Genomic DNA, 27365 nt, shown 5'->3' on the forward strand with positions numbered 1-27365 from the left:
GTGTTTACAGACTGGAAATTTTAATATTCTTAATATGGCAATACTGTGTTTCCTGAGACTGGGGGAGGAAAATGAGGAGTAACTGCTTAATGAATATGAGCTTTTATTTTGGGGTGATGAAACTGTTTTGGAATTATATAGAGTTAGTGATCGCACATTTTGAATGTTCTAAATGCTGTTGAACTGTTCACTTTAAAATGGTTGGTTTACAAAACAGATGAACAGAGAGGGGGAAAAAGAGATGCAAACCAGGAAACAGACCCTTAACTATGGAGAACAAACTGGGGGTTACTGGAGGGGAAGTGAGCAGGGGGGATGGATTAAATAGGCGATGGGTATTAAGGAGGGCACATGTTGTGATGAGCACTGGGTATTGTATGTAAGTAATGAATTACTAAATTCCATAACTAAAGCTAGTATACACTATATGTCAACTAACTGGAATTTAAATAAGAACTTGAAAAAAAAATAAATAATGAAATAAAAAATGAAATGGTTGGTTTACATTATGTGAATTTTACCTTCTTAAAAAAATAAGAACAATTTCAAAAAAGGAAAGGGAGGGGAGATGCTTGATGAAGGTAAACTAGAAACAGCTGGTGACTCTATTGGACTCTGACTTTTGCTAGTTCTTTAAATAAAGCCAACGAATTATAAGTGTTTTAAAAAAATCCTTGCATTACTTAATTAATTCAAGAGAGTTATAGTGTATTTTTTGTATATTCCTGAATTTGATTTTATAATACTAAATTTGTTTGCACCTGTCTTATAAGTGGTATTGACATACACTTTCAAATATCTTTTATCTTTGGTTTTGATATTGTTTTAGAAATTTTATTAAATGAATTGAAGAATATTTCCTTTTTAAATCTCTGGTTGAATTTGTATAAGATAGTAATTCTTTGTTGAAAAACCATCTGGTAAACATAGTATTTTTTTAATGAGTCAATTTTTGACTGTTGATTTTATTGTTTGATTAAATTGTTATTATTGTGATTATTCCAGTCTTATATTTCTTCTTGAGTCAAGTTGGCTAAGGAAGCTTTTCTAAGAAATTGTCCATTATCTGCTCTGGATTAAAAGTTGTTGGCATCGAGTTTTTTATGGCATTTTATAATTTTATTTTTCTTATGTATCTTATTGTTTAAAATATTGTTTATTTGTGCCTTCTCTCTTTTTACCCATATCAATAACCTCAGAGGATTTTTTTATTTTATTGGTGTTTTCTAAGAATTAATTTTTACCTTGGTTTCTCGTCTATATTAAATCTTTTTCTTCAATTTCATTAGTTGTATTCTGGATTTATTCTCTATTCTCTTCTACCTTCTTAAATTGCATATGAGCTCGTTTATTTTCAACTTTTCTCTTTTTCTCATATAAGCATTTCTGGCAATAAATTTCCTTCCTATAATCCCTTGAGGTGTTTCCTATGAATTTTAATATCAATATTTTCTTGCATTCAATTAACACTATTTAAACTTTAATCATAACTTTTCTTTGAACCTCCATTTACTTAGAACTTAAAGTTTTTAGTTGCCAAATATTTGGAGATACATTGGTTATTTAAAAAAATTCTAATTTAATGTATGGTGCTCAGAGAATATGGGCTGTATATTAATTTTTAAAATTGTGCTGAGACTTGCCTTACTGACTAGTTCAAGTTTAAATTTTTTAAATTTCCATGTGGGCTATAGAAATACATCCTCTTATATTGTTGAATACAAAATCCTGTATGTGCTTATTAACCCTAGCATATTAATTATGTTAAAATTTTCTAAATTCCTACCAAATTTTTCCAACTTAATTGATTAATAATTGAGAGAAGGCTACAGAGACTCATACAGGGAAGATAGATTTTTCCTGATTTACTTTATATTTTAATGCCAAGTTATTTGGTGCATAAGTTTAGAATTATTATATATTCCAGATACACTAACTTTATCCCTGATAGTGAAAACCATCTGTTTGTTGAAAAGCTGTCTGGTAAACTGAAAATAAATTGTATCTTACATTAATATAGCAACCTCACTTTGCTTTGGTTGGTATTTGTTTAAACTCCTTATTATCTTTATGTTCATATTTTAGGTGGATCTATTATAAGCAAAATATCACTGTTTATGATGGTTTTGTTCATGTTGTATTCAATTGAAAATCTGTCTTTTTACCTAGTGAATTTAGTTTTAATTGTTGATGTATTTGAAGTTAGTGCCATCACCTTATGTCATACTTGCTATTTATCCTACATTTTCAGTGCTTTCCCTCTATCCTCCTTTCCCGCTTGAAGTTGATTTCTTTTCTTTTAAGTTGCTTACTGGTTTATTTATTTTTATTTTAATTCCAGTAAAATTAACAAGCAGTATTATATTAGTTTCAGGTGTACAATATAGTGATTCTACAATTATATACATTACTTAGTGCTCATCATAAGTGTACTCTTAATCCCCTTCACCTATTTCACGCATTCCCTGCCCCACCCCCCCGGCTCTGGTACCACCAGTTCTTTAAATTTAAGAGTCTCTTCTTAGTTTTTCTCTTTTTTACTTTGTTCATTTGTTTTGTTTCTTAAATTCCACATATAAGTGAAATTGTGTGGTAATTGTCTTTCTTTGACTGATTTATTTCACTTAGCATTATGCCATCTAGCTTCATCCATGTTGTTGCAAGATTTAATTCTTTTTTATGGCTGAGTAGTATATATATATATATATATATATATATATATATATAGTGTCTTCCTTATCCATTCATCTATCCATGAATACTTGGGTTGCTTCCATATTTTGACTATTATAAATAGTGCCACAATAAGCATAGGGGTGCACATATCCTTTCCAATTAGTGTTTTCATATTCTTTGGGTAAATACCCAGTATTGGAGTTACTGGATCATATGATAATTCCATTTTTAATTTTTTTGAGGAACCTCCATACTGTTTTCCACAGTGACTGCACCAGTTTGCATTCCCACCAATGGTGCATAAGGGTTCCTTTTTCTCCACATCATTGTCAACACTTGTTTCTTGTGTTGATTTTAGCCATTCTGACAGGTATAAGGTGATATCTCATTGTATTTTGATTTGCATTTCCCTGATGATTAGTAACATCAACATCTTTTTATGTGTCTGCTGGCCATCTGGATGTCTTCTTTGGAGAAATGTTTGTTCATGTCTTCTGCCCATTTTTTAAATTGGATTATTTGGGGGGTTTGGGTGTTGAGTTGTAGAAGTTTTTATATATTTTGGATATTAACCCTATATCATATATGTCATTTGCAAATATCTTTTCCCATTCAGTAGGTTGTCTTTTTGGTTTTTTGATTGTTTCTTTTACTGTGCAAAAGTTTTTTTGTTTTGATGTAGTCCCAGCAGTTTATTTTTGCTTTTTCCCTTGCCTCAGGAGACATATTGAGAAAAATGTTGCTGTGGCCTATGTCAGAGAAATTACTGCTTGTGCTCTCTTCTAGGATTTTAATGATTTCAGGTCTCACATTTAGGTCTTTAATCCATTTTAAATTTATTTCTGTCTATGTTATAAGAAAGTGGTCCAGTTTCATTCCTTTGCATGTAGCTATCCAGTTTTTTCAATACCATTTGTTGAAGAGATTGGTTTTGGTATTGGGGTAATCCTGGCCTCATAGAATGAATTTGGAAGCTTTCCTTCCTCTTCTATTTTTTGAATAGTTAGAGAAGAATAAGAACTAACTCTTCTTTATATGTTTGGTACACTCACCTGTGAAGTTGTCTGGTCCTGGACTTTTGCTTGTTGGGAGTTTTTTAATTACTGATTCAATCTCATTGCTGGTAATCAGTTTGTTCAAATTTTCTATTTCTTACTGATTCAGTTTTGGGAGGTTATGTGTTTCTAGGAATTTATCCATTTCTTCTTCTTGTTGCCTAACTTGTTGGCATATAAATTTTCATAATATTCTCTTATAATCCTTTGCATTTTTGTGGTGTTAGTTGTTATTTTTCCTCTTTTATTTCTGATTTTGTTTATTTGAGTTCTCTCTCTCTCTCTTTCTCTTTGAGGACTCAGGCTAAAGGTTTAATTCTTAATCTTTTCAAAGAACCAGCTCTCAGTTTCATTGGTCTGTACTATTTCTCCTCCTCTCCCTCCTTCCCTTACCCCTCTTTTCTTCTTTTTAGTTTCTATTTCCTTTACTTCTGCTCTAATCTTTATTATTTCCCCTTTATACTGGTTTTGTTTGTTGTTCTTTTTCTAGCTCCTGTATTTGTAAGTTTATGTTGTTTATTTAGAATTTTTCTTGCTTCTTGAGGTAGACCTGTAGTGCTGTAAACGTTTATTTAGAATTTTTCTTGCTTCTTGAGGTAGACCTGTAGTGCTGTAAACTTCCTTCTTAAAACTGTTTTTGCTGCATCTCAAAATTTCTGAATCATTTCTGTTTTCATTTTCATTTGCCTCCATGTATTTTTGATTCCCTCTTTGATTTCTTGGTTGACTTATTCATTGTTTAGTAGCATGTTATCTACCCTCCATGTATTGGTGCTCTTTCCAGATTTTTTCCTGTGGTTGATTTCTAGTTTCATAGCATTGCAATCTGAAAATACACATGGTATGATTTTGATCTTTTTGAATTTGTCGAGTCTTGTTTTGTGGCCTAATATGTGATCTATTCTGGAGACTGTTTCATGTCCACTTGAAAAGAATATGTATTCTGATGTTTTAGGATAGAATGTTCTGAATAGATCTGTTAGAGCCATCTGGTCCAATTTGTCATTCAAAGCCACTATTCTCTTGTTGATTTTCTGTTTGAATGATCTATCTATTGATGTAAGTGGGATGTTAAATTCCCCTATTATTTTATTGCAATTGATTAGTTCCATTATGTTTGTTATTAACTGCTATATGTATTTGGGTGCTCCCATGTTGGGTGCATAAATATTTATAACTGTTATATCTTCTCATTGGATTGTTCCCTTTATGATTATATAGTGTCCTTCTTTATCTCTTATTAAAGTTTTTGTTTTAAAGTCTGTTTTGTCTGATATAACTATTGCTCTCTTGGCTTTCTTTTCACTTCCATTTGTATGATAAATGCTTTTCCATCCTTCACTTTCAATCTACATGTGTCTTTATGTCTGAAATGTGTCTCTTATAGGCAGCAGATAGATGAGTCCTGCTTTTTTATTCATTCTATCACCATATGTCTATTGATTGGAGTGTTTAGTCCATTTACATTCAAAGTAACTATTGATAGGTATGTATTTATTGCCATTTTCTTACTTGTTTTCTGGTTATTTTTGTAGTTCCTCTGTGTTCCTTTGTTTTCTTGCTTTTTTCTCTTACAGTTTGCTGGCTTTCTTTAGTGATATACTTGGATTCCTTTCTCTTAATTTTTTGCATATCTATTACCAGTTTTGATTTGTGGTTACCATTAGGCTTATATATAACATCTTCTGCATATAGAAGTCTATATTAAGTTGATGGTCGCTTACATTTGAACTCATTCTGAAATTACTAAACTTTTACTCCTCTCCCCCCTACATTTTAGCTATATGATGTCATACTTTATATCCTTTTATTTTGTGTATCCCCTGGCTGATTTTTACAGATGTAATTAAGTTTACTGCTCTTGTGCTTCCTACTTTCTCACTCCTGCTTATGGTCTTTCCTTTCCACTCAGAGAGTTCCCTGTAACATTTCTTGTAGGGCTGGTTTAGTGGTCATGAATTCCTTTACCTTCTGTTTGGGAAATTCGTTATCTCTCCTTTAAAAAAAAAAAAAAGATTTATTTATTTATTTTAGAGAGAGGCAGAGAGATGGGGGGAGGGAGAGAAGGAGAGGGAGAGAGGGTCTTAAGCAGACTCCACACTGAGCATGAAGCCCAAAATGGGGCTTAATTTCATGATCCTGATATCACAGCCTGAGCTGAAATCAAGAGTTGGATGCTTACCTGACTGTGCCACCCAGGTCCCCCTTTATGTCTCCTTCTATTCTGAATGATAGCCTTGCTGGACTATTCTGAATGATAGCCTTGCTTGACTGCAGATTTTTTCCTTTCAGTACTTTGAATGTATCATGCCACTTTCTTTTGGTCTGCAAGGTTTCTGCTGAAAAATCAGCTTATGTGGCTTCCCTTGTATGTAACTATTTTCTTTTCCCTTGGCCTTATGAGGAAGAGGTCTTGTAGTGCCTTGCCTTGGTATGTGCCCTGTTCACCAGAACCTGACACTTCAGGTGTGTCTCCTACGTGTGTTGCATGTGCCCCTACTATTGTGGCTCAGTTGTGTTTGTCTTCAGTCCAGTCATCTGCAATTGCTCTCTTTGCCTGTTGTGGGGAGTGTTTGGTTCCTGTCTTGTTAGTGGGCCAGTCTGGGGCTTCCTTACGCTTGAGTTGTACCAGACCAGGCATTTGCCAGAGCTGCTGTAGCACCAAACTGCAGTACACTTTCTTTGTGTTGTCCCCTGAGAAGCTTTCATTGACAGGCAGGGCCTGCAGTCAAGCTAGATGTCTCCCTCCAGCCCACTGCTGGGGCTACAGTCAGACTGGTGTGTATGGTTATCTTCACATTTCCCCGGGGTAGGAGTCACTTTGGAGTGGTACTGGCCCCTGTTGGGGCTGCTTGCACACCGGCAATCTTATGGCACTGCTTTGGGTGTACTCCTGCCAAGGGTATGTTGGAGGGCAGGGGTCTACAGAACACAGAGATGGGGTGTATAGTGCCAGCAAGTTCTGCTCGGGTCCACTGCAGGAGGATGCCTGTAGTTACCTGGGAAAACTCCTGCCAAGGCTGGGCTAGAGGGGGCAGGTACATGGAAAAATGCAAGGGTAGCATGTGCTGTTAGCAAGGTAGGTGGAGAGTGTGAGCTGTGCTGTTTCCTGCAGGTGTGCATGTATCTAGGCTGAGGAGTAGAGTGGCGGAGGGAAATGGTGCCTGCCAGCTCTTTTGTTCTTGTAAAAGTCTCCCAAAGGTCCCTACTCCTCCAGCAGATGCTCTGCGATTTGTAAATAAATCTTTCCATATGCCCTAGGTGTTTTTCAAACTGCTGTTTCTATGCTGTATCTTAGTGGGGCATTTGTGCTGTTGTGCTGTCTCTTTAAGGGCAGGGACTCAGTTTCCTGTTGCCCTGTGGCTCTCCCAGAGTCAAGCCCCCTGGTTTTTTTCCCATGTGTTAAACCCCATTGATTGTAAGAACTCATGAAATTAAGCCCCTCTGGTTTTCAAAGCCAAATATTATGAGGATTCATCTTTCCAGTGCAGGCCCCCATGCTGGGTGTGGCCTCTTTTCTCTCCCTTCTCTGTGCCAGTAGTGTCTCTTCTTCTATAGACAGTCCCATGGGTCTGTTTGGCTCCCACCTATGTCTCTATCCTTCCTACCCTCTTTGATGTGGCCTTTTCTCTACATTTAGCTGTGGAGAGTCTGTTCTGCCTGTCCTCAGGTCATTTTCTGGGTTATTTACACTAATGTGGGTATTTTCTAGGTGTATCCTAGGTGTATTCTAGGATCTTTCTACTCTGCCATCTTCTGGAAGTTTATTTTTTAAAGGGAATTTAAATTTGTTACTGCCATTTTTCCTAGAGTAAGATCTTTGATCCCTTTCCTTTCAACCATTTCATATCACTGTTTTTGAAATTTCTAATACCATAGAGCTAGATTTTTAAATCTCATTTTAGAATAGTCTTTTAAAACAGAAGTTTAGCCCATTAATAGATTTAATATTAATTTAGTACTCGTGTTTATGTGTGTGTGTGTGTGCACATGTGCATGTGTGTTTATGAGCTTATCTTAGTGAATTTGTGTGAATATCTTATTTATTTTTTATAAGGATTTAGAATTCCTTATATTTTGAAAGTATCTTTAAATATTGACTTTCAATGACATTTCACTTGGATTCTAGAGGGCTCTAATAATCTTAGGCCAATTTTTATGATAATTTCTGTGCTTATGGCTCTTGTTCCATATAGGTTATATAAATTCAGACATCACACATGTGCACTGTGACTTTTTCCCTATGTTTTGTCAACCCTTGTTCCTGGACTGACTTCAAGCCTCCTCAGTTTGGTGGGCAACACTTCTCAGTTCCAGTTCCATTCTATTGGATTTTGCAACCTGTCAAGTCTCCCAGCTTTATACTAGGGTGTTAGTGTCAACTCCTCTGACCTCTGTGGTTCACAAAACCATCTTTCACATCACCAGATGGCTGTTAGAACCCATTTCCAATTCTTCAGGGTTTTCTCTACAGAAGCCAAGCTCTTATGGGCTGCTGTTGCATTACATCATGCTTATTGTTTGGCTTTGATTCTGCTGGCCATTTCTAGCACCTGAGAATTGCTTTTTGTTCTGGATCATATTTTACTTTGTATTTTCAGGTAATTGTAATAAGGAATATCTGTATGAACTTAGTTGACCACGTTGTGAGAATTTTTAGCATTTTTTTAAATCTACTTTCAATGAAAAAAGTCAGAAACTGTTTGAACAATTAGGATTAGTTAACAAGTTGTATATCTATTGATGTAAAGTTGGTAAGGACTTTTTTCCCCCTTCAAATGGTAGGACCTAGAAATTAGAGATTAAGATAATTTGCATTGGGTCTGTTAAGAGAATTCGTGAATGAAGTTACTGAACCGTTGGATTCCCTTTTGAAAAGCCATGAATTGCTGTGCTTTGACCTTTTGTTCAAGTAAGAAAAATAAATCAGTTTAAAAAAAGAACTACAAAAGATCTTGACAGCATGGTTGTCATCTTAGAATATCGGAAAGAAAGCAGCACCAGAAACAGCCCTCTACATGTGCTAACTTTCCCACCACTGTGGACCTCACATGCTTATTTCTTACTCCCACTTTCTCTCTTCCTTCCTCTGTTCTCTTCTTCCTTCCTTTCTTCTGCAAGTAGCTACTGAGGACACACAGTTATATTATCTGTAGCACTCTTATTCTTGCTGTGAGACCTCTCATCTGGAAGTTTCATTTTAGTCATCCAATGACTCTGCAACTCAAGATACTGCCCAGTCACACAAAATTGCTGAGAATAACTCTAGATCTTCATAACGCATTCCTTCTTTACTTTCATTTTATAAACCTCTTACTCATTATTGTTCATGCTACCTACCTTCTCTGCCTCCATGTATACTCATGTGCCCTTGTCTCATCTGATATTAAATCAAATGAGGTTGGATTATCTTCTGTCTTCCATAAAGGAACACTTCTTTTTTCTCTCTCTCTTTCACAGAAACATGCATAGCTCTTGCTTCCAGTCTACTGTCTCTAAGCAGAGCCCTCCTGTCAACCCTGAGACTGCTTTAGAAGCAGAGGCCACTAAAAAAGAAATGGTAATGGAAATTTTAGTGATGAGGTGGAACCTGTTGGATAGCTCAGTTTTAATTCCAGTGAAGGCAAAAGCTAAAGCCTCAAAGTCAAACCTTGCAGAATTTAAGCTACAAATGGGTCCTTTGTGACCTAGTCCAAGTGGGATCCTACAGGCGATAGCTTGCTATAACACAATGTGATTTTTGAGCCATACTGAGTTCCCTTAGGGCGTGATTTTACAATTTTTCTGAAGGGAACTTAGAATATTTTTGTAATTTGAACATGGAGGTATTTTGGACTCATAGCTACATAGAAAACAGGGTATGCTAACTGAGGTGCAGGTAAGGGTTGTGCCTTGCTTTGAGCTCCAGTGGTCCCACAGATTTCTGCAGCTTTGCTCTCAGGATCACTCATCAGTCTGGGTAACCAAAATGAGACCTCCTTCTCATTGTCCAACAAGGACTTTTAAAAAACTAAAAACAGTTAGAAAATTTACAGTATCTTAGAGAATAGCAAATATATGGTATACAGGATATAGTACATCCTATTCTGATCAGTGTAAAGAATTTGAGCCTACATTTCTGTGACAAGTGAGCAACGTACGGCCACAGCTACTTATTCCTACCTTGCACTAGCTGCCTAAAGTCCCCTTACCTCTGAACTCTACATGGATCATGCCTTCACACAGCTCAGATCTCCACTTAAGTGTCATCTTTTCAGAGGTGCTTCCCTGACCACCCAATGTAAAATATACCCCTCTTCGTTTATATCACATGACTCTTTAAAAACTCTCTACTTAACCTACATCACCATGTGATAACTTTTTGTCGTTATTTGTCACTTTAATATCTCTTTTCCTCCTCACTCCATATATGAATTTATATGCCTGGTAATATTTATTGGATGCCAGACATTGTGAATTTTGCCTTGTTGGATACTGGAAATTTTATATTTCTTAAAAATATTTTTGAGCTACTTATGGGAGGAGCTGATGTTACTTAGAAATAATTTGGTCTTTTTGCATCTTGATTTTAAGCTTTGTCAGCCAAGACCAGAGCAGCATTTAGTGCAGGGCTAGCTTTTCCCAAGTACTGAGGCAAGATCCTTCTTAATACTTTAGCCATCTTCCTGTGAAACATGACTTTTCTGTTCTGGCTATTGGGAGCAGTTATTATTCCCAACTCTATGTGACCTCCAGGCACTATGCCCTCCAATTTTCTAGTTGGTTGTTTCCTCAGCCTTCAGTAATTTCATCACATGCCTGGGCTGTCTATATTCAACTGAATACTTTTGGGAGAATTACTGTAGACTGTTCTGTCTTTGCAGCTCTTCCATCTCCAATGCTTTGCCCTGTGGACTCTGGCCACCTTGACTTTTCCTGACTCCCAACTCTGTCCACTCAACTCAGTGAATCCACTGGACTGTCCCTGAGTCTATCCCTTCCTATTCCCCTCTTCCCTGCTTGCTTCTGAGCCATGATTTGGAAACCTCCAAGTAGGGCGCTCAAAATATTGTAAAGTTGATCTCACTTTGCAGAGATCACTGTCTTTCATTGCCTGATGTAAAATGTGTTAAGAACCATTCTTTTATATATTTTGTCCATTGTCTTATTTGTTTCAGAAAGAAGAATAAATTTGGTACTTGTCTAGGCTAGAAGTAGAAGTCCAACTTCTGAATTTAAATGAGAGCAGGGATATTTCCAGTCTTATTCATTAATGTATTTTCAAGTTCTAACAGTGCTTGGCACTAAGTTGGATATCCATAAATATTTATTAAATGAAAGAATGTAAAAGGTTTGAATCAGCTAATGTTGGAGGATCTAGATTTGTTCTTCAATGAATCAAAAGGTACTCTAAATGAATTACACGAATGTAAAATAAAAATATATGATACCTTTGTATTCATTTTCCTGTATTATTAGAATGATGTACTAAGTCCCAGATACAATTCAACTCATCATTAAGAACAATTCAATGCTGAGAGACCTAAAGCATGCATAAGTGTATATATCTAATTCTAATGCAGAAGCTATAATTATTGTTCCCAAACTCAAATAACTGCGGGCATAAACTATAAATTTTCTTTTTAAAATTAATAGTATTTGTTAGGCTAAAACCATTTTTGTCAGTTTCTGGGTGTTTATATTTTTTGATGCTCCTTAGCATGTAATTATCTGGTCTTGAAAAAAAAAAGTAATCCAAATGTATAAATGATATAACCATAGCTTTCATAAACTGTTTATTTAAAAAATAATATCTTTTAATTTCTATTATATCTATTTTAGAATGAAACAATAATCAGTTAAATCACCTTTAGCTCATGTAACAGGTAAGTCAGAGTTTACAACGAATCCTGAATTTCAGAAAAAATGTCACAGAATGCTCTAGTTAGTGGTATGCTGTAAATGTTTAATAACTTGCTCTCTTAAAAAATGAAACAAAGTAGAACAATAAAGCCTTGATTTCTAGTGTCTGCTCATTTTTATGGACTGAATTGTGTCTTCTAAAAAAATATGTTAAATTCCTAATCCCCAATATCTCAAAATGTGGCTTTATTTGGAAATAGAATTGATCCAAGTGTAATTAGTTAAAATGAAGTTATAGTGGAGTAGGGCAGACCTTTAATCCAATATGACTGCTGTCCTTATAAGTGTAGAAGAGACACAGAGGCACAGACACACAGGGGAACACCATGTGACCACAGAGCCAGAGATTGGGGCAATGCAGCTGCAAGCTAAGGAGTGGCATGGATGGATGGTCACCATCAGAAGCTCAGAAGAGTCAAGGAAGAATCCACACAGAGTCTCAGAGGGAGCATTGTCCTGCTGGCACATCGATTTCAGACTTACAGCCTCTAGAACTATGAAAGAATAAATTTCAGTAGTGACTCTTCCTGTTTGTGGTACTTTGTTAGAAAATCTGACATATCCTTGAAGTAAATACTCTCACTATGGCCAGTTTCAGCTTTCTGACGTGAAGTTACTTAATGCAGAGCTAGGAAAAGCTGCTAACAATGAATTCTTGCCAGCTGGTTTGAGCCACCTCCCGCTTATCACTGTTATACTTTCTCTATGAATTCTTGAATTCAAATTGGTTCATAGATTTTTATCCATTAATTCAACTCATTTAACAATACTTAATAAGCACCTACTATGAGCCAACAACTGTTATAAATGCTGAGGTTACATAAGTAGACAAAAAAGAAAAACCTCTCTGCCTATGTGAAGCTTCCATTTTACTAGCTGGATAAAGAAAATATGTTTATATGGTATGTCAGGTAGTGATAAGTTTAAATGAGAAAAAAGGAATAGAGAGAAGGGACACAATTTTAAATAGAGAAAGATCTCTCTGAAAAGGTGATATTTGAGCAGACATGAGAGAAATGAAAGAGTGAGCCATGAAAATACCCAAGTGAAGAGAATTCCAGAATTTCAGGCAGAGAGAATAGCCAGTGCAAAGATCCTAAGGCCAGGGCATCCTTTTTCATTGAGGAACAGTAGGAAGTCAGTGTGGCTAGAGCAGGGCAAAGGTTAGAATAGCAGAGATGAGAGGTAATGAGGCTCAGAGTGTGTAGGGTCTTTTGAGGTGCTTTGGGTGAGAAGGAAAGGCATTGGTGGATTTTAAGCAGAGAAATGCCAGGATCTGATTTATGCTTTAATCAGAATCACTCTGGCTCTTTATTGCATTCTTTTTTTAATGGGTCTCTTGCTTCTCTTCAGTTGGTTCTTAACAATTATGTGGGAAACTGCAGCCTCTCACTCGGTCAGCACAGGGACATGAAAAAGAAAAGTTCAGTAGCAGTAAAACAACCAGGGACTTAAAAAGGGGAACAAAGATTGGTAATTTAGATCTGTAAAATTTTGCAGTAAGGAATGAAGCCATCACAGGCTTCCCAACAAAAAGTCTCTACTTGGTGGTCATGGTTTCATTTACCATGAGCATCAAGATGGAGTTTTGAGGTGTCCCTTTTTGAGCTGTTTAACTAGCATAGTCTTTACCTTAACAACTTCTAACAACTTTACTTTAACATCTTCTGGAACAGTACTTCTTGAAGTCTCGATCTTCTTTTTCTTCTTCTCTCTCTCTCTCTCTCTTTTTAAATTCCAATCTAGTTAGGAATTGTACTTTGGTAAAATACAATAAGTAAAAATTACTAGGAAGTCAAATTCAGCATGAAGACAGGCAGAATACAAGCCCAAAGTTGTATTATTAGATTTAACATACATAAAATCTCATTTCGGTAAATAAAATGAAAATAAAGGAGAAAAGAATTTCCAAAACAGTACTCATTGTCCATTGAAACTGTGTGCCCACGTGATTAATAGAGAGAATTACTATTATACTCATAACTTTTAGATGTTCTATAATTGTAAATAAGAAGTTTTAAGTGGGAGTGCCTGGGTAGCTCAGTTGGCTAAATGTCTGACTCTTGATCTCAGCTCAGATCTTGATCTCAGGGTCATGAATTCAAGCCCCATGTTGGGCACCGCACTGGGCATAGAGCCTACTTAAATGAAAAAAAGTTATAAGTGAAGTAGAAGTTTCCTATATTAAATGCCTATATGTACACTTTAAACAAACACCATGCACGTCAATATTTAAAATTTTAATATGATAAATGAGTTTATTAAATTATCTAATCTGCTTTGGGTTAACAATTATACTTGCATAGTACATGCATATGTACTCCTCTTCTTCATTTAATTTTTGTAACATTCCTAGTAGAATAACCAGCCTTTCAGAGGTCAGCTGATGGAAATGGAAGAAAGATTTTATAGCAATTTCAGTGAGGTTGGGGTATTCATTTAAAATTTTTTATCCCAAGTGAAGTGAGTGTTGCTGTGTTTTCAAAAGTCATCTTTAATCTTTAATCACTAGTTAGTTTCAATAATTTATCCCGTAATTTTTAGTTCAACTTAAATTATCTTTTAGTGAAATAAAGAATTCTGTATCCACTTCCAGTTTCTTATATGAGGATTTTTTAAATGAATAACAAATTTAATAAAATTTCATCTGCTGTGGACTGAATTGTGTCCCCTCAAAATTCATATGTTAAAGCCTTAACCTCCAATGTGACTCTTTTGGGAGATAGGGCCTTTAGAAAGATACTTAAGGTTAAATGCGGTCATGAGTGTAGGACCCTGATCCAATAGAATTAGTGTCCTTATAAGAAAAAAATAAAAACAGACACCAGACAGCTTGTTCTCTCTGTCTTTCTCACACTGTGTATATGTATGCACTGAGGAAAGGCCATATGAGGACATAGTCTGCAAGCCAGAAAGAGAACTCTCACTAGAAACTGAATCAATTGGAATCTTAGTATTTGGACCTCTGTTCTCCAAAACTATGAGCAAATAAATTTCTGTTGTTTAAGCCACCAGCCTGTAGTCTTTTGTTATGGTACCCCAAGGAGACAAAAGCAATCCAATTCATGAAGTATTTGCTGACAACACTTTGCAGATGATAATATCGAGATCATTTTCTACTCATTGACAATTGTTTTTAAATTAAAATTGTGGTACAGCAATCTATAAAAAAACTTCTTCTTCAAAGTTGTTGACTTTTAATTTTGCCCTTTGACCTCAGCTCCTATTTGTAAAAAAGAAAAAAAGAATTCCTTCTTTTTAGGAAATACAGAGATCATTACATATATCAGATATCAGTCAATAGAGCAGTTAGGCTTTCCTATTGATATGTTTAAATATTGAGACCAAACTGATTTCTTATCCTGAAGAAGCACCGAGTGTGTTCTATAGTTCACTCTTGACATAGCTTCTCCCCTCAATACCAATAATAGTTGTTTATGGTCAGGTTCCATATTTTCACAATGAGCTGTGTGGGGAAAAATCCAATAAAACAGAAGCCCTAATTTGTAGCATTTACTGATTTTCTTGAAGTATGTATCCCCATCATGAATAATTTCAACCTACCAATGTTAAGTCACAGAACACAGCATTTGGGAAAAATGCTAACGATCTGTTCTGATGGGCCAGTGAAAGCCACCTTCAGTGCATTTGTTCTTACCTAACTCGAAATTTGTAAGGTCACTAATCGTTGTTTACTTAAGCTGATTTTTTTTATTTTAATCAAGACCTTCTCAGCGAAGAAAGCATTGCATTAAGTTACATTCTCTCATAAGCTACGTGGGCAGTTACTCCAGAATGTTTCCCTGTTGGCAGTTGCAGCATCAGAACCCACCCGTATACAAAACATAAACCGCCAACCACATTTTTTGACAAAGTAATTCTTCATAATTTTATCATATCTAGAGCTAGTTGTGCTTCTCAGCATTGAAGCTAAAAGAAAATTTAAATAAGAGCAGATCTTTCTTCTTTTAAATCTTCATTTTCAAATTGCACACAGAGTAAAAGAACTGCCACGTAAGAATTTATCTGCATATTTGTCAAGTTACAATGAGAGAATGCTTTGCTAGCTTCATTTATTCAGTGAGTTGGTTTTCCATATCATTAGGCAGTTTCAGAAATCTTTGAGCTATGATGCATCAGAAAGTAAAACTTGAGCTACTTTCTTTACCGGAATCAGCAAACATTTCTAAGCAAATATCTTTGATGCAGTCGTTCACTAACGTCTTGGCAACTGTTGTGTATTTTAGTCTTAGCAAGCCCAAATGCCACTTCATAAAAACCCATGCAACACTAATGTTTTATGTAGAATGTTGAGCATAAACTTCCATTGGCTTTTTAATACTTTTTGTTTCAAAGAATTATTTGGTTTTAAATTTAGTTTTTTAATGTTTTGTGTATAAATGATTAGTAAATTTTGATGATTTCATAAATTCATTGGGTAAAACAACTCCATAAATAACACACTATGGTTTTGGCACTTCACCATTAATTAGGAATAAAAGCCAAATTCAATATATGAGCTGACATTATTTTCAGGTAAATTTCATCAGAACTCCTTTCCCCTTGTTTCTATGGAATCATTTCCACTATCCACATTCAAATACTACTGTTGCTACATTCAGCAGATTGTATACCTTTTCCATAGAAATAGAGTTAAAATAAATAATGAGAATTTTATTTCCCTAATTTAGAAATTAATCTTATGGGATAGATTATAAAATAGGCTTGATTAAAATTTAAAGTCATTGTAAAAACATGTATAAAAATAAATGCAAATATATTCTTGGAAATTTATATACTTTTGGGTTACAGTTGGCAAAGCAGCCTTGGAATGTCACACACTGTAACACGGTTCTACAGCATATGGCATGCATAGAGCTTGAGCTACAGGCAGTTCACTATATAAATTGTAAAATGACGTGTTTATACCCTATGCAATGACATGTGTCCACCTCTCATGTTCTTAGATCTTGCAACAATGTCTAACTGCTCTAGATTTTCCTATATGCTTAGTCTCTGTTGTACTTCCTCTTGACTGGTAACAGTTTATGAATTGGTACCAATCTTTGGACCACATGGTGAGTAGTGCTTTTGTAGAGAAATCTTTCTCATACGTAGATAGAGCTCAGACATTGGTTGGATCATGAGAAGATGGATGATAAAGAACTGTTAACATCTAGTAAGATTTCATCATGTGCTAGATTGTGCTAAGTATTCACATGGATCATATGATTTAATTCTCACACAATTCTAAGAGGCTGATACCATTTCCACTCTCATTTTATAGGTGGAGAAACAGAGGCTTGAAAAGTTTAAATAATCAATTCCTATTTCACATTGTCTCAGGATTAGTTGAATGAGAGACAAAATGCGATGCTATCTTGGTAGTGGAATTTGAAGGAAGAAAAAAGACCTACTTGTCCACAGTAATTCCCCTCATCAGCCTACCCTTCTTTTGCACTGGCTTCAAATTGTCATTGATACATGAAAAATTGGTTTGTAGAAGTTTTAGGAAATGGCTTCCACATTTACACGGTTGCGTGCCATATTTAGCATCTTTGCTTTACATTTCTGCTAGGAGAGGAGGATAGTCGTAAGTCTCCAGGTGGCAGATGATTCAGACTCAGGATGCCAGGGATGAGTTGGGGGATAGGAATGAGGAAAAGATGGAAAATAAGAATTACTGATCTGATCTTGATCTCCTTTACACGAAGTTTCTACTTGTTGAGAATTCCCTTCATTCCTGCTGTGTTGCCCTTTGATACCATCCCGTTCCCTCCTCCACCTTGGTCACTTTCTACTGAAATGCCATAGGACTAGAAGTAAGGTTTCTGTTTGAGTTCTAATTCTAGCAGTGCAAGACAACCAAAGGTGAAGTTACCCCCCTCATCTTCTCTTCTGTTTTTCAGTAAGCTGAGGGACTGCTAAGTGCCTGTACTATGTAATTAAATAAAAACTGCCTACATTTTGTGTCAGTTTTATATTTGTGGTGGGTTTGCGGCAACTGATTTTAAAATTTAATAATAGACTAATTGTGACCCATACCCCACTTTCTGGTTCATCAACGCCTCCACACCATCAACACCCACCTTCATACTACAATGTAATTTGCCTTTGCGTGCGTATGTGTGTGGGTCTGTGCCCATGTCTGTGTGTGTGTTTCCATAGTTTTTGTCTGAGAATCCTAGAACCAAAGAACCTCCACAAATACCTACCCTCTGAGTACTTTCTAGAATGACCCTTCTAAAACAAATCTAATCATGTCCTATCCCTGTTTAAAATCTGAATAATTTTTCACCACTCTAAGAATGAAACCCAAAATCCTTGACGAGGATGTTCAGGTTGTTTTAGATCTCACTGGCTTGACCTATCATTCCTTTACCTGGCACACTCTAAGCAAACTGAACACCTTGCTGTTTGAGAGCTTTGTACTCTCTTAAGCTGGTCCTTCTTCCATCTCCCTCTTTACTGTGTAGCTTCAATCCTTTAAGTCTCATCTTAGATGTTACTTCTCCTCAGGCAAAATCTCCCTTGAGAGGACCCTTCCGCTTTTCTGTGCTTCTGTAGCCCACCTTCCTTTCCTATCAGCTGCTACAACTCCCTGTGGCTATTATGTATTCGGTGGCTAGTCCTCCCTACCACTGTGATTGCCTTGAGAGCAGGGGCATTGCCTGTACTTCTTAGCAATGTATCTGCAGCAGTAAGCAAAATGCCTAACTCATACAGGATTCTTAGTGAATAAATGTCGAATGAAGAAAGCCAGTCTGAATTCTTATTGAAAAAGCTGCCACTACTGCCATAAAATTTCCCACAGTTGACATCACTTGATTTAAATTGCATCATATGACATTTCTTCAGGCTTTGTAAGTATGGTTAGCATTGTATTTATAGAATTTTGTGCTTGTTTACATATGTTTTTGAAAATATTTTTATTGTCCTTTTCTCATTTTCTTGCTTATATGGTAATCTCTGGAATATTTTTAAAGAATGATAGCTTTATTATCAGGTACACACAGTTATTTGTACTCAACACAAATCAAATTGCTTTGCTCCCTGGATTATCATTATTTTAATTGAATATAAATATGTTTTTCTAAAATGTTTTTAAACAATTTTTAAATGAATACTATTGTATTTCTGTTTTTTACTATCAATTTGCTTATTAAATGATTTTAATTTATATGATGCAAAAGTGACACTCATGCAGCTCCTGTCCAGTTATAATTGGTAGAATTAGAAACAATATTTTCTTATTGTTTCCATCAGAATTTATTCAGTGGAAGAAATCTTTTTAGTATTCAGGTTGGGATTGTGGAATTTCACAGGGACCAGAACAATGATTTTTTGGGACGTGAACAGCCCTGTGAAAGAACTGTTGTATAAAAATGTGGAGAGGGACAAGAAACAAGGATTCGTGTATTTTGTGAGGAATACTTATAAGACATGTAGCTGTCTGTTAAACGTTCACCCTGTTTATCCACGTTCTGCAGCTTTATTTCCAGACCCCAGATAGGAAAAGGAACTCATCACTGGGGAGCAGCTGGGGTAGCAGACGCAGCTGGAGGCTGTGAATGTGCCTTATAGAGCTCAGCACCCAGCACAGCAGGATTCACTGCAGAGGCCTGGGGTGAGCAGGTGCCTGCGGGTTGTCTCTGGTTGCATAGTCCACAGTACCACCACCACTATCAACAACAATAACAGAAGTAAACACCCAAACCAGGTATCAGGAGAGCTGCTGCCTCCCTGTTTTCAAGCGTGCTTCACAGAGAATTCACCAGAACAAATATCCTTACAAAAAAATCCCAACACAACCGAACAGCAAAAATCCTTTAACCTTCTCTCTAAATACCTTTGGCAAGTGGTCTGTAGACAAAAATGATTTAAATATATAAAAACCAAGAGTTGCTTTATGGATGTTTTCAGCAACTTTTTGTTAGCATTCCCTAATACCTTACCTGAGATAGATTTAAGATCTCATATAAAGTCTAGTGATTAATACTTCAAAAGTATTCACCAACCAGTCCTAGCTGAATATTTTTTTTCTGTCATATCCTGGTTCGCCTTGATTTCATGACTTCTTGGATTTAACACCAACTCTAATTTCTGGAATGAGGTCATCAACAGTGAGGGGGAAGGGCTTTAACCAATGGCAACGGGGATCTAAGGCTCTGTCCCACTAAACCGTATGACTTCAAATTTTCTATATTCAGGTTTACTCCCATGATGTGCTCCTCTGTGTTGGAGGGCAAAAGGGCAGGAGGTCACACTTTCCCTGCTTCCATCATTGACATATGATACTTGCTTTTATAAACTGGGAATGATTAAAAAAAAAGAAAAGATATGCAAATAAACAGTATAGACAGCTCATTTCATACACTTAAAAAAATTGTGGGTTTCCTTATTCAGACTACACATTCACACAAAGAAAATCTCACATAATATTAAATCTTGGGGAGAAACACACTTCAAGCTTAAATTTTATGTCAAAAAGGAATTTTTTTTTTCTTCAAATTGTAAGTCATTTGATTTGGAATATATACTCATAAGCTGAATTTCTAGAAAGCCTAACTGGTTTTGTTTTTACCCTTAACCCTATAGTTCAGGTCTTCAAATTGCTATATGTGTAGTTATGATATAATGTGAATAAATCTAAATAATTAAACTAGTTCAAGCCTTTCTAAGTAGACTGAGCATGTAGAAAGATAAAAGAGTCTGTCTTCTTTTTTTAAATCAATTTGACCTGCCGTCATATCCAGTGATGGTGAGTACAGCAGGACTTGTTAGAAAGACTCAGGTCATTCCCCACCAGAGGGCAGAGCTCAGTGGCCTTACTATGTAATAGGCTTAAAACAACACTTTGAGGACTTCTGCAGTCCTTAGGCTAATGATCACTAAGCTGGAATTTATGTCCACACTACTGTCTCCTGCCATATTTCTATGCTACAGCTATACTGACTCGCCAAATTCTTTGAATGGCCCATGCTCTTTCCTGTATATTAGATAATCTACCAGGAACGTTTTATACCAGTCCCTCCCCATCTCTTCATCTGACTAATGCCCACACATCCTTTACATCTCAACTCAGATATAACTTTCTTAGGATAGTCATCCCTAATTACCTTCTCTCTACCCACACTTGTATACATACATACACATCTGACTAAGTCAAACCCCCAAGCCCCTCCTCCCCACAGTACTGGTCACTTTTCCTTCTTTACTTTTACAGCATTTGTAATTCTTGTTTAGTGTCTATTCTTCCACAAGTCTGTAACAGTAGGGGTTAGAGGATAGTGTGTCTCATTCTTAATTAAACCTTGAGCATAGCAGAGCATCTAGGTAAATGCAAAAGGAAGGAGGACAGAAGGAAGGAAAGAAGAAAATGATGGGGGGATGTAGGGGGAAGGAAAGGTCTGTGCAAGATTGTAAAATTTCTATCCCAGTGGATTTAGAAGAAACATATAGACATTCTCTGATCTGGCTGGTTAGACCACACTATACCTCAAGGTCCCTTTAGTTCTGGATCATGGTAAGTCAGCTATACCTTCTACAGCCTTTGGTCTGTTGAAAAATACAGCTCCTGTGTGGTTCACTGGAAAGATTCTGGAACAGAACTGCACCAATTAACTCAGCTAAGTGGAGGACACATTTATTCCAATTGATCTCAGTTTAACAAGGAGTGAACTATGGTCAGTCATATATATTTGGCCCAGGTCCCTGCTCTGTGAGAAGCAAGTGATAAAACACTTTCTCTGGCAGAGACTGAATAGTTATGTTCCAGAAACTGCAGGGTATGACTCTGTGGGTATAAATAAATCCACCTCTTGACCAAGACAATCTTTAACCCTCTCCTCAGTTTGACTCAACTGTAGACAAGTTTCTTCCTGACTATGGGCCCCTTGACTTCCCTTTCCTTAGAGCGTTTAATTTAAAAATGCCGTTATAAATTCTTTCTCTGTCCCTTGGAGGTGTACATTTTCTCCTAGCCTCTTGACAGTTGTTATAGCAGAGAAATTTCTTTCTCAAGGACCTGGAAGCCATCCCTTTGAAATGTAATCATCAAGAATGATAGCAAACCCCTGTCTCCCAGTTTCTGTGGGTAGGTGGGAACCTAACTTAGATAAATGACAATTATCAAACACAGATGGCTAATCACGTTGACCAAATTCCCCTCAGTGTCCTCGAGCACTTGCTCACTAGCTCACCTCAGCACTTAAATCTCCCCAACTTTCGTATTAGCAGAGTGGAGTTCAGTGTCTCTGTCCTAATGGAATAGTCTTGAATTAAGTCTTCTTTGCCTGTTTAACTCTAACTAGTGCAATTTTTCTGTGGCACTTGCTGGGAAGGGATCACAGCCACTCACATGAGGTTTGACCCAGCTCATATGTATACTTGAATTAAATTGGAGCTATGTCACTCATGACTGATGTGAATGTTCTAGAAGGTGACCAGATTTTTTTAAAAAATTGAATTCACTGAATAAAACGTCAGTTAACTTCCTTTTAGTGAGCAGGAGGATTATTTTTATTTGGGGGAGTGGGATTGTTTTCTTTTAATGCTGCTATTTTGAAATAACATTGAGGGGGAAGCATCTGATCTCTTCTAGGCAATGCAAGTTTGAACAATGTCCAGGAGCAAAATCTGTGGTTGTCATGCTTCTGAGCTAAATCAATTTTCTACCCCATAAATGCAGCTCATATAATGGTCTTGGCTGCAACCTTGAAACCTTGCTGAGCTCTTATTGTGAAGGCCCTGACTGCCTGGGTTTTATTTTATTCTGATTTGGACAGCAACTGATGGTTTTTGTGGCCTGAAGAGCACTGGGTTTGGGAGCCAGACTGCCTGGATCCATATTCTGGATCCACTGAGATTTCGTTAGTTGCTGAACATCTGACTGAGTAGAAGTAAATAGTACAGAATCTGATGCCTAGTAAATGCTCAATAAATGTTAGTTCTTGTCATTGCTACTATCATCATCTTCATCATCACTTTTACTACTGTGAAAAACAAACAGGACTTTATGATTTCAGAAGTTACTCCTCTCCACCAAAAAAAAAAAAAAGTCATTGATAGGTAGCAATTTTGGCTGAAAATAGACTTTCAGCCTTGCTGAATTGCTTCGTTCATGCATAATGCTGAGCCCTATTTGTGAGACCTTTGTCTTTCTCTCTCCCCACCCCAATTCCTGAATTTTTTTAGTGATGGATGGGCAGACAGAGATGAAGTCATTGAAGGTTATGAGGTGGAAGCCAACGGGGGAATCACAATAAAGCTGCAATCTCCAGAGGTCAGGTCATTTGATGATTATTTCCTGAAGCTGAGGCTGGACACTAATACGAGGAATCCCTGGTTTCCTGAGTTTTGGCAACATCGGTTCCAGTGCCGCCTACCAGGACACCTTCTGGAAAATCCCAACTTTAAAAGAATCTGCACAGGTAATTTGCGTTCACGAAATAACAACTCAGAGGTTACAACTCTAGCCCCATTGCAACTTGTTGAATGAGAGTAGAAGGTGTCAAGGCTGGAGTTCCAAAGACTGAATTGCCATCTTAATTTATAAAATAACTAGAATTAGGAGAGTGTATATATTACCCCAAGGATTCATGTTTCCATATTCTGGAAAAACTGCTTTGGTCTCTGGTGGAGCAAGTTGTAAGAAGTGATAATACAGTTCAATGAAAAGCAAACTGAGAATTCAGGTATCTGGTATTCAAGCCAGAGAGAAGAGATTTTATTGCAAGCATGCTTAGGAAGTGTTGCCCATAGACATAAGCAAGCAGCACTGGTTTGATCCCTTTTTCTTCTTTATGACTCGCTTCAATATGCAAGTCTGAAGAAGATGAGATAATGTTATCTAGGACCACACCACTAACATGGGTATATGTGGACATAGGTGGCAAGAAATTCCGCATTCTTATCTGTAAATAGGACTGACATTTCCTGGTGGGACAGATAATTCCCATGCACTGCTCACTGAAGGCATGCCAGGAAAGGACAGCACATTGTTCCAGGTCTTTAGGGCTTGGTGAACTCCAGTGGATGTCCTTTTCTTCCCCCCCACCCCAGGAACTTCTTAACAGAGTAACTTTCATGAGTGTTATCGTTACTATGTAGAGACATTGCTGTCTGCTGTCTTTTTTCAGCATTGCTTAATGTGGCAAAAATAGATCCTCTTTGGTCTACCACAGTGCCATTCAAAGCCAGTTTTCTGTACTGGGTTGATAACAGAGCATGATGGACAGGCATTAAAGATGGTGTCACCATTGACTGAGATGGGAAAGACTTCAAGAAAAGGAGAAAGGATCAGGAGCTAGATTTCAGTGGGTTAATTTTGAGATGTCTATTAGTGATGCAGATTTATATATGTCACTTGGTCATTGTGTTTTTTTAGTAAAATTTAAAATACTATTTATTAATCATACTTGGATGTCTTTTTGCAAGGATTTCCAAGAAAATAGCTTGTGACCTAAGCTTTCAAAACAAAAACTAGAAATCTGTAACTACGTTTGTTTTGAAAACCATTTTGGGTTTTGTGCATGCAAATGTCAAGGTTAAAATCTGAACTTGCTTAAGTTTCATAGTAAGAAATAAAAAAAAATTGCACATTCATGAATTGTTCTTATGTTATGCTTGACTCTCAAGGCTACTTTTAAGAGCTTCTTATGTGATTACCTTTAATAAATATGTTTATGTTTGCATTTCATTCTGCAGTCAAGCTTAGCAAATATTTCCCTTTGTTCTTAGTTCTAAGGAAGACTGAAGACTTATTTAACTTTTCTATTTGGAACTAATTCATGAACTTTATTGATCTCTTCTGCCGCAGGAATCCTAGAATTTTATCTTTAATTTATCTTTAGCAGTATTTGCGTTATCTATGTGTGTATACATTCAGGTAAATTTACCTTGCTCTTCAGTTTTAATGTCTGCGTTTCTATGAAATTGGCTTCAGTGTTATTGAAGAACAACTAAACTATCACTTCATGTATCATTCTTATCTAGTTGAGATCCTTGAATAGCAAATAAATTGCATAGTCTTCTAATGAATATTCAGACACATTTATGAACATTAATGTGAGGAAGTTGAATGAAACCTTCCATACTATCGATAGCTGCTCTTTCCATCACTTATTTTTACTTCCTCTAATTGGATCATTTTGGTGTTTAGGAAAGTTTAGGTATTGCAGTTAGTTTCTATAGAAACCTTTATGGAGCTTAATCTCAGATGTCACTACTTAAATAAAGAGTTTACATGCACTAGATTGTCATTTTGAATATTAAGGGTCCTGAGCCCAGGCTGAATAATTTGGGAATCACTGTGGCTAATTAAAAAGTACTTCATGCAAAGTCTACATCACTGCTTAATTAGTTGGGCATATCAAGGGATTGGAGATGTGTCGGAAAGGTACTAACTAAAACATCAAAGCCTAACTCTTTTTTTTTGAAGGTTTTGTTTATTTTTTTTTGAGAGAGACAGAGAGTGAGAGCGTGAGCGGGGTTGGGGGGGGTGAGGACAGAGAGAGAGGGAGAAGCAGGCTCCCTGCTGAGCAGGCCTCCATGAGATCATGACCTGAGCCAAAGGCAGACAGTTAACCTACTGAGCCACCCAGCTGAAAAACCTAATTAAAAAAAAAAATAATCATTCTGAGGACAGTGGAAAGAATAGGTATAAAACAAATCAAAGTCACTCTCTTGCAGTAAATGTCTTAGTTGTTTACAGCATTTGTATTATGTTTGCAATAGCATAGTGCTTTATCCTTCCTGATGAGAATTGTGAAAATGATTCCATGGAAACTGAGAGCATTTAGAAGCTTAACCACTGGGCCCAACACTGGTTTGGTTAGGTATCTGCCAAATGACTTGGAGGACCTCACTTAGTCTCTGAATCAATTTCTGCAACTGGAGCATGGTAACACTTTCTACTTTACACAAGTGTGAGAATCGAATGAAATAATACAAGTGAGATACCTTGCAAATTGTAAATCCTTACGTAAATGTAAAGTGTTATTATTAATGTCATGTCTTACCAGAAGGCAAATATGGTATAGCATGGGTCACCTTACTAAATATTATAGATTTTGAAATTACAAATTTAGCATAACTATATTCCAAGATGTGGAAACTAGAAAAACAAGCACACAAGTCGTAATGAACCACCATTAGAGTGCCAATATAGATATTTTATTTTTTTCCTATTCAGGCTTTTACCGTTTTTTTCTGATTATCACAGTAATACCTACTGCTATGATTATTGTATATAAATTAGAAACATAAAAAAGTATAAGAAAGATGATGAACATTAAGAATTTTCTTTTATATAACCACTGTTAATCACTATTAATTTTTTGATATATTTCTAGCAAATACACTATTAAATTTTTGGTGTATTTTTATCTGTATATGCTTTTAAATCACATAGTCAATATTATTTTATATATTGCTTTTAAAATGAATACTGCCTTTTCTTTTAGATTTATGAATTTATCATTAATTTCTTTCATTCTTCATAGCTGCATACATTCTGCAGACAGATAAACTCTAATTTATTTAACTCTTTCTTCCTACACATTTAAGCTATTTTCAGTTCTTTATGAATTAAAAAAAACCTGCAGAGTTGCATTAAAAAATTCTTCTTCCTAACCACCCCCCCTTTTTTTCTCATTTTAGATAATTTTTTTTCTTTTTCTTTTTTTCTTTTTTTTGGATAATTTTCTTAAGATACATTTCCAGAAGTTGAATTACTCAATCAAATGATATGAACATTTCTAAGAGAATAAGAAATCCCAAAAGGCAGCTTCTACCAGCACAGCTTACAATTCCATGAACGTTTTTTCATTTTGTTTTGCATAGTTATAATCATAGTGTACATGTAATTCTGTTACAGATTACAGTTACGATTATACTTCACCTTTTTGATGTTGCCATACGACCTTTATAACCACCATTTTAATAGCTCCGTAATATTCTACCCAATGGAAATACTATAATTACTTAGTCATATTATTGGTTGCTTCCAATTTTTCTTCTGATGAAAAACACTGAATATGGTACAGAGAGTTTTCATGGTTGTTGTTACTCTTTTTGGATTGTTTCCTCTCTATAGATTTTTAAATATATAATTATTGGTCTAAGAACATAATGATATTTAGGCCCCTTAAAAAATATATTACCATTGTCTTGCAATATTGGCAATATTAGGATTTGCTGTGGTTAGCAGCATAATAACTGGATTAGTTCACTATGTCTTCACCGACCTTTTTCACAGTCCAGTGAATTTACAGTCATAATTTTACATTCTCCCCTTATTCTTTATATCAGCTGGAAATAAGTGGGCACAATGCTTTTTAAAGCTAGTATATCCTTGTATTTGGTTATTATCCAAGACATAATGAAAGAATTTAGATGATATCTGTAATACTCACCAACAGCTCAGGACTACTAAGATAATGACAGCTACTCTGATATGACAAAATTTCAAGAATTCCAAGCATGAGTACTCTTTTTTTTAAAAAAATTGAGATATAATTGATACATAACATTGTTAGTTTTTAGTGTACAGCATAATATTCGATATTTGTATGTATAGTAAAATCATCAGTACAGCATCCTTTACCATCCATCATCACTATATATATGTGTGTACATATATATATTAGATTTTATTTATTTGTTTATTTATTTATTTTAGAGAGAGAGCGCATGCATTCAGGAGTGAGGGAGGGGAGGGGGAAGGGGTGG

The 27365-nt window shown here is 36.0% G+C and overlaps 1 protein-coding gene across 1 annotated transcript in view; it reads left to right on the forward strand.

Annotated features, from left to right (window-relative positions):
* Positions 1-27365, forward strand: part of GRM1 (glutamate metabotropic receptor 1) — a 397420-nt gene that overhangs the window by 269470 nt on the left and 100585 nt on the right. Inside the window, 1 exon segment of the mRNA XM_040627927.1 lies at positions 22830-23065. Coding sequence (XP_040483861.1) covers positions 22830-23065 — 236 coding nt within the window.

The sequence above is a fragment of the Ursus maritimus genome, unplaced genomic scaffold, assembly GCF_017311325.1.
Source record: "Ursus maritimus isolate PB19 unplaced genomic scaffold, ASM1731132v1 scaffold_13, whole genome shotgun sequence".
Classification (NCBI taxonomy): Eukaryota; Metazoa; Chordata; class Mammalia; order Carnivora; family Ursidae; genus Ursus; species Ursus maritimus.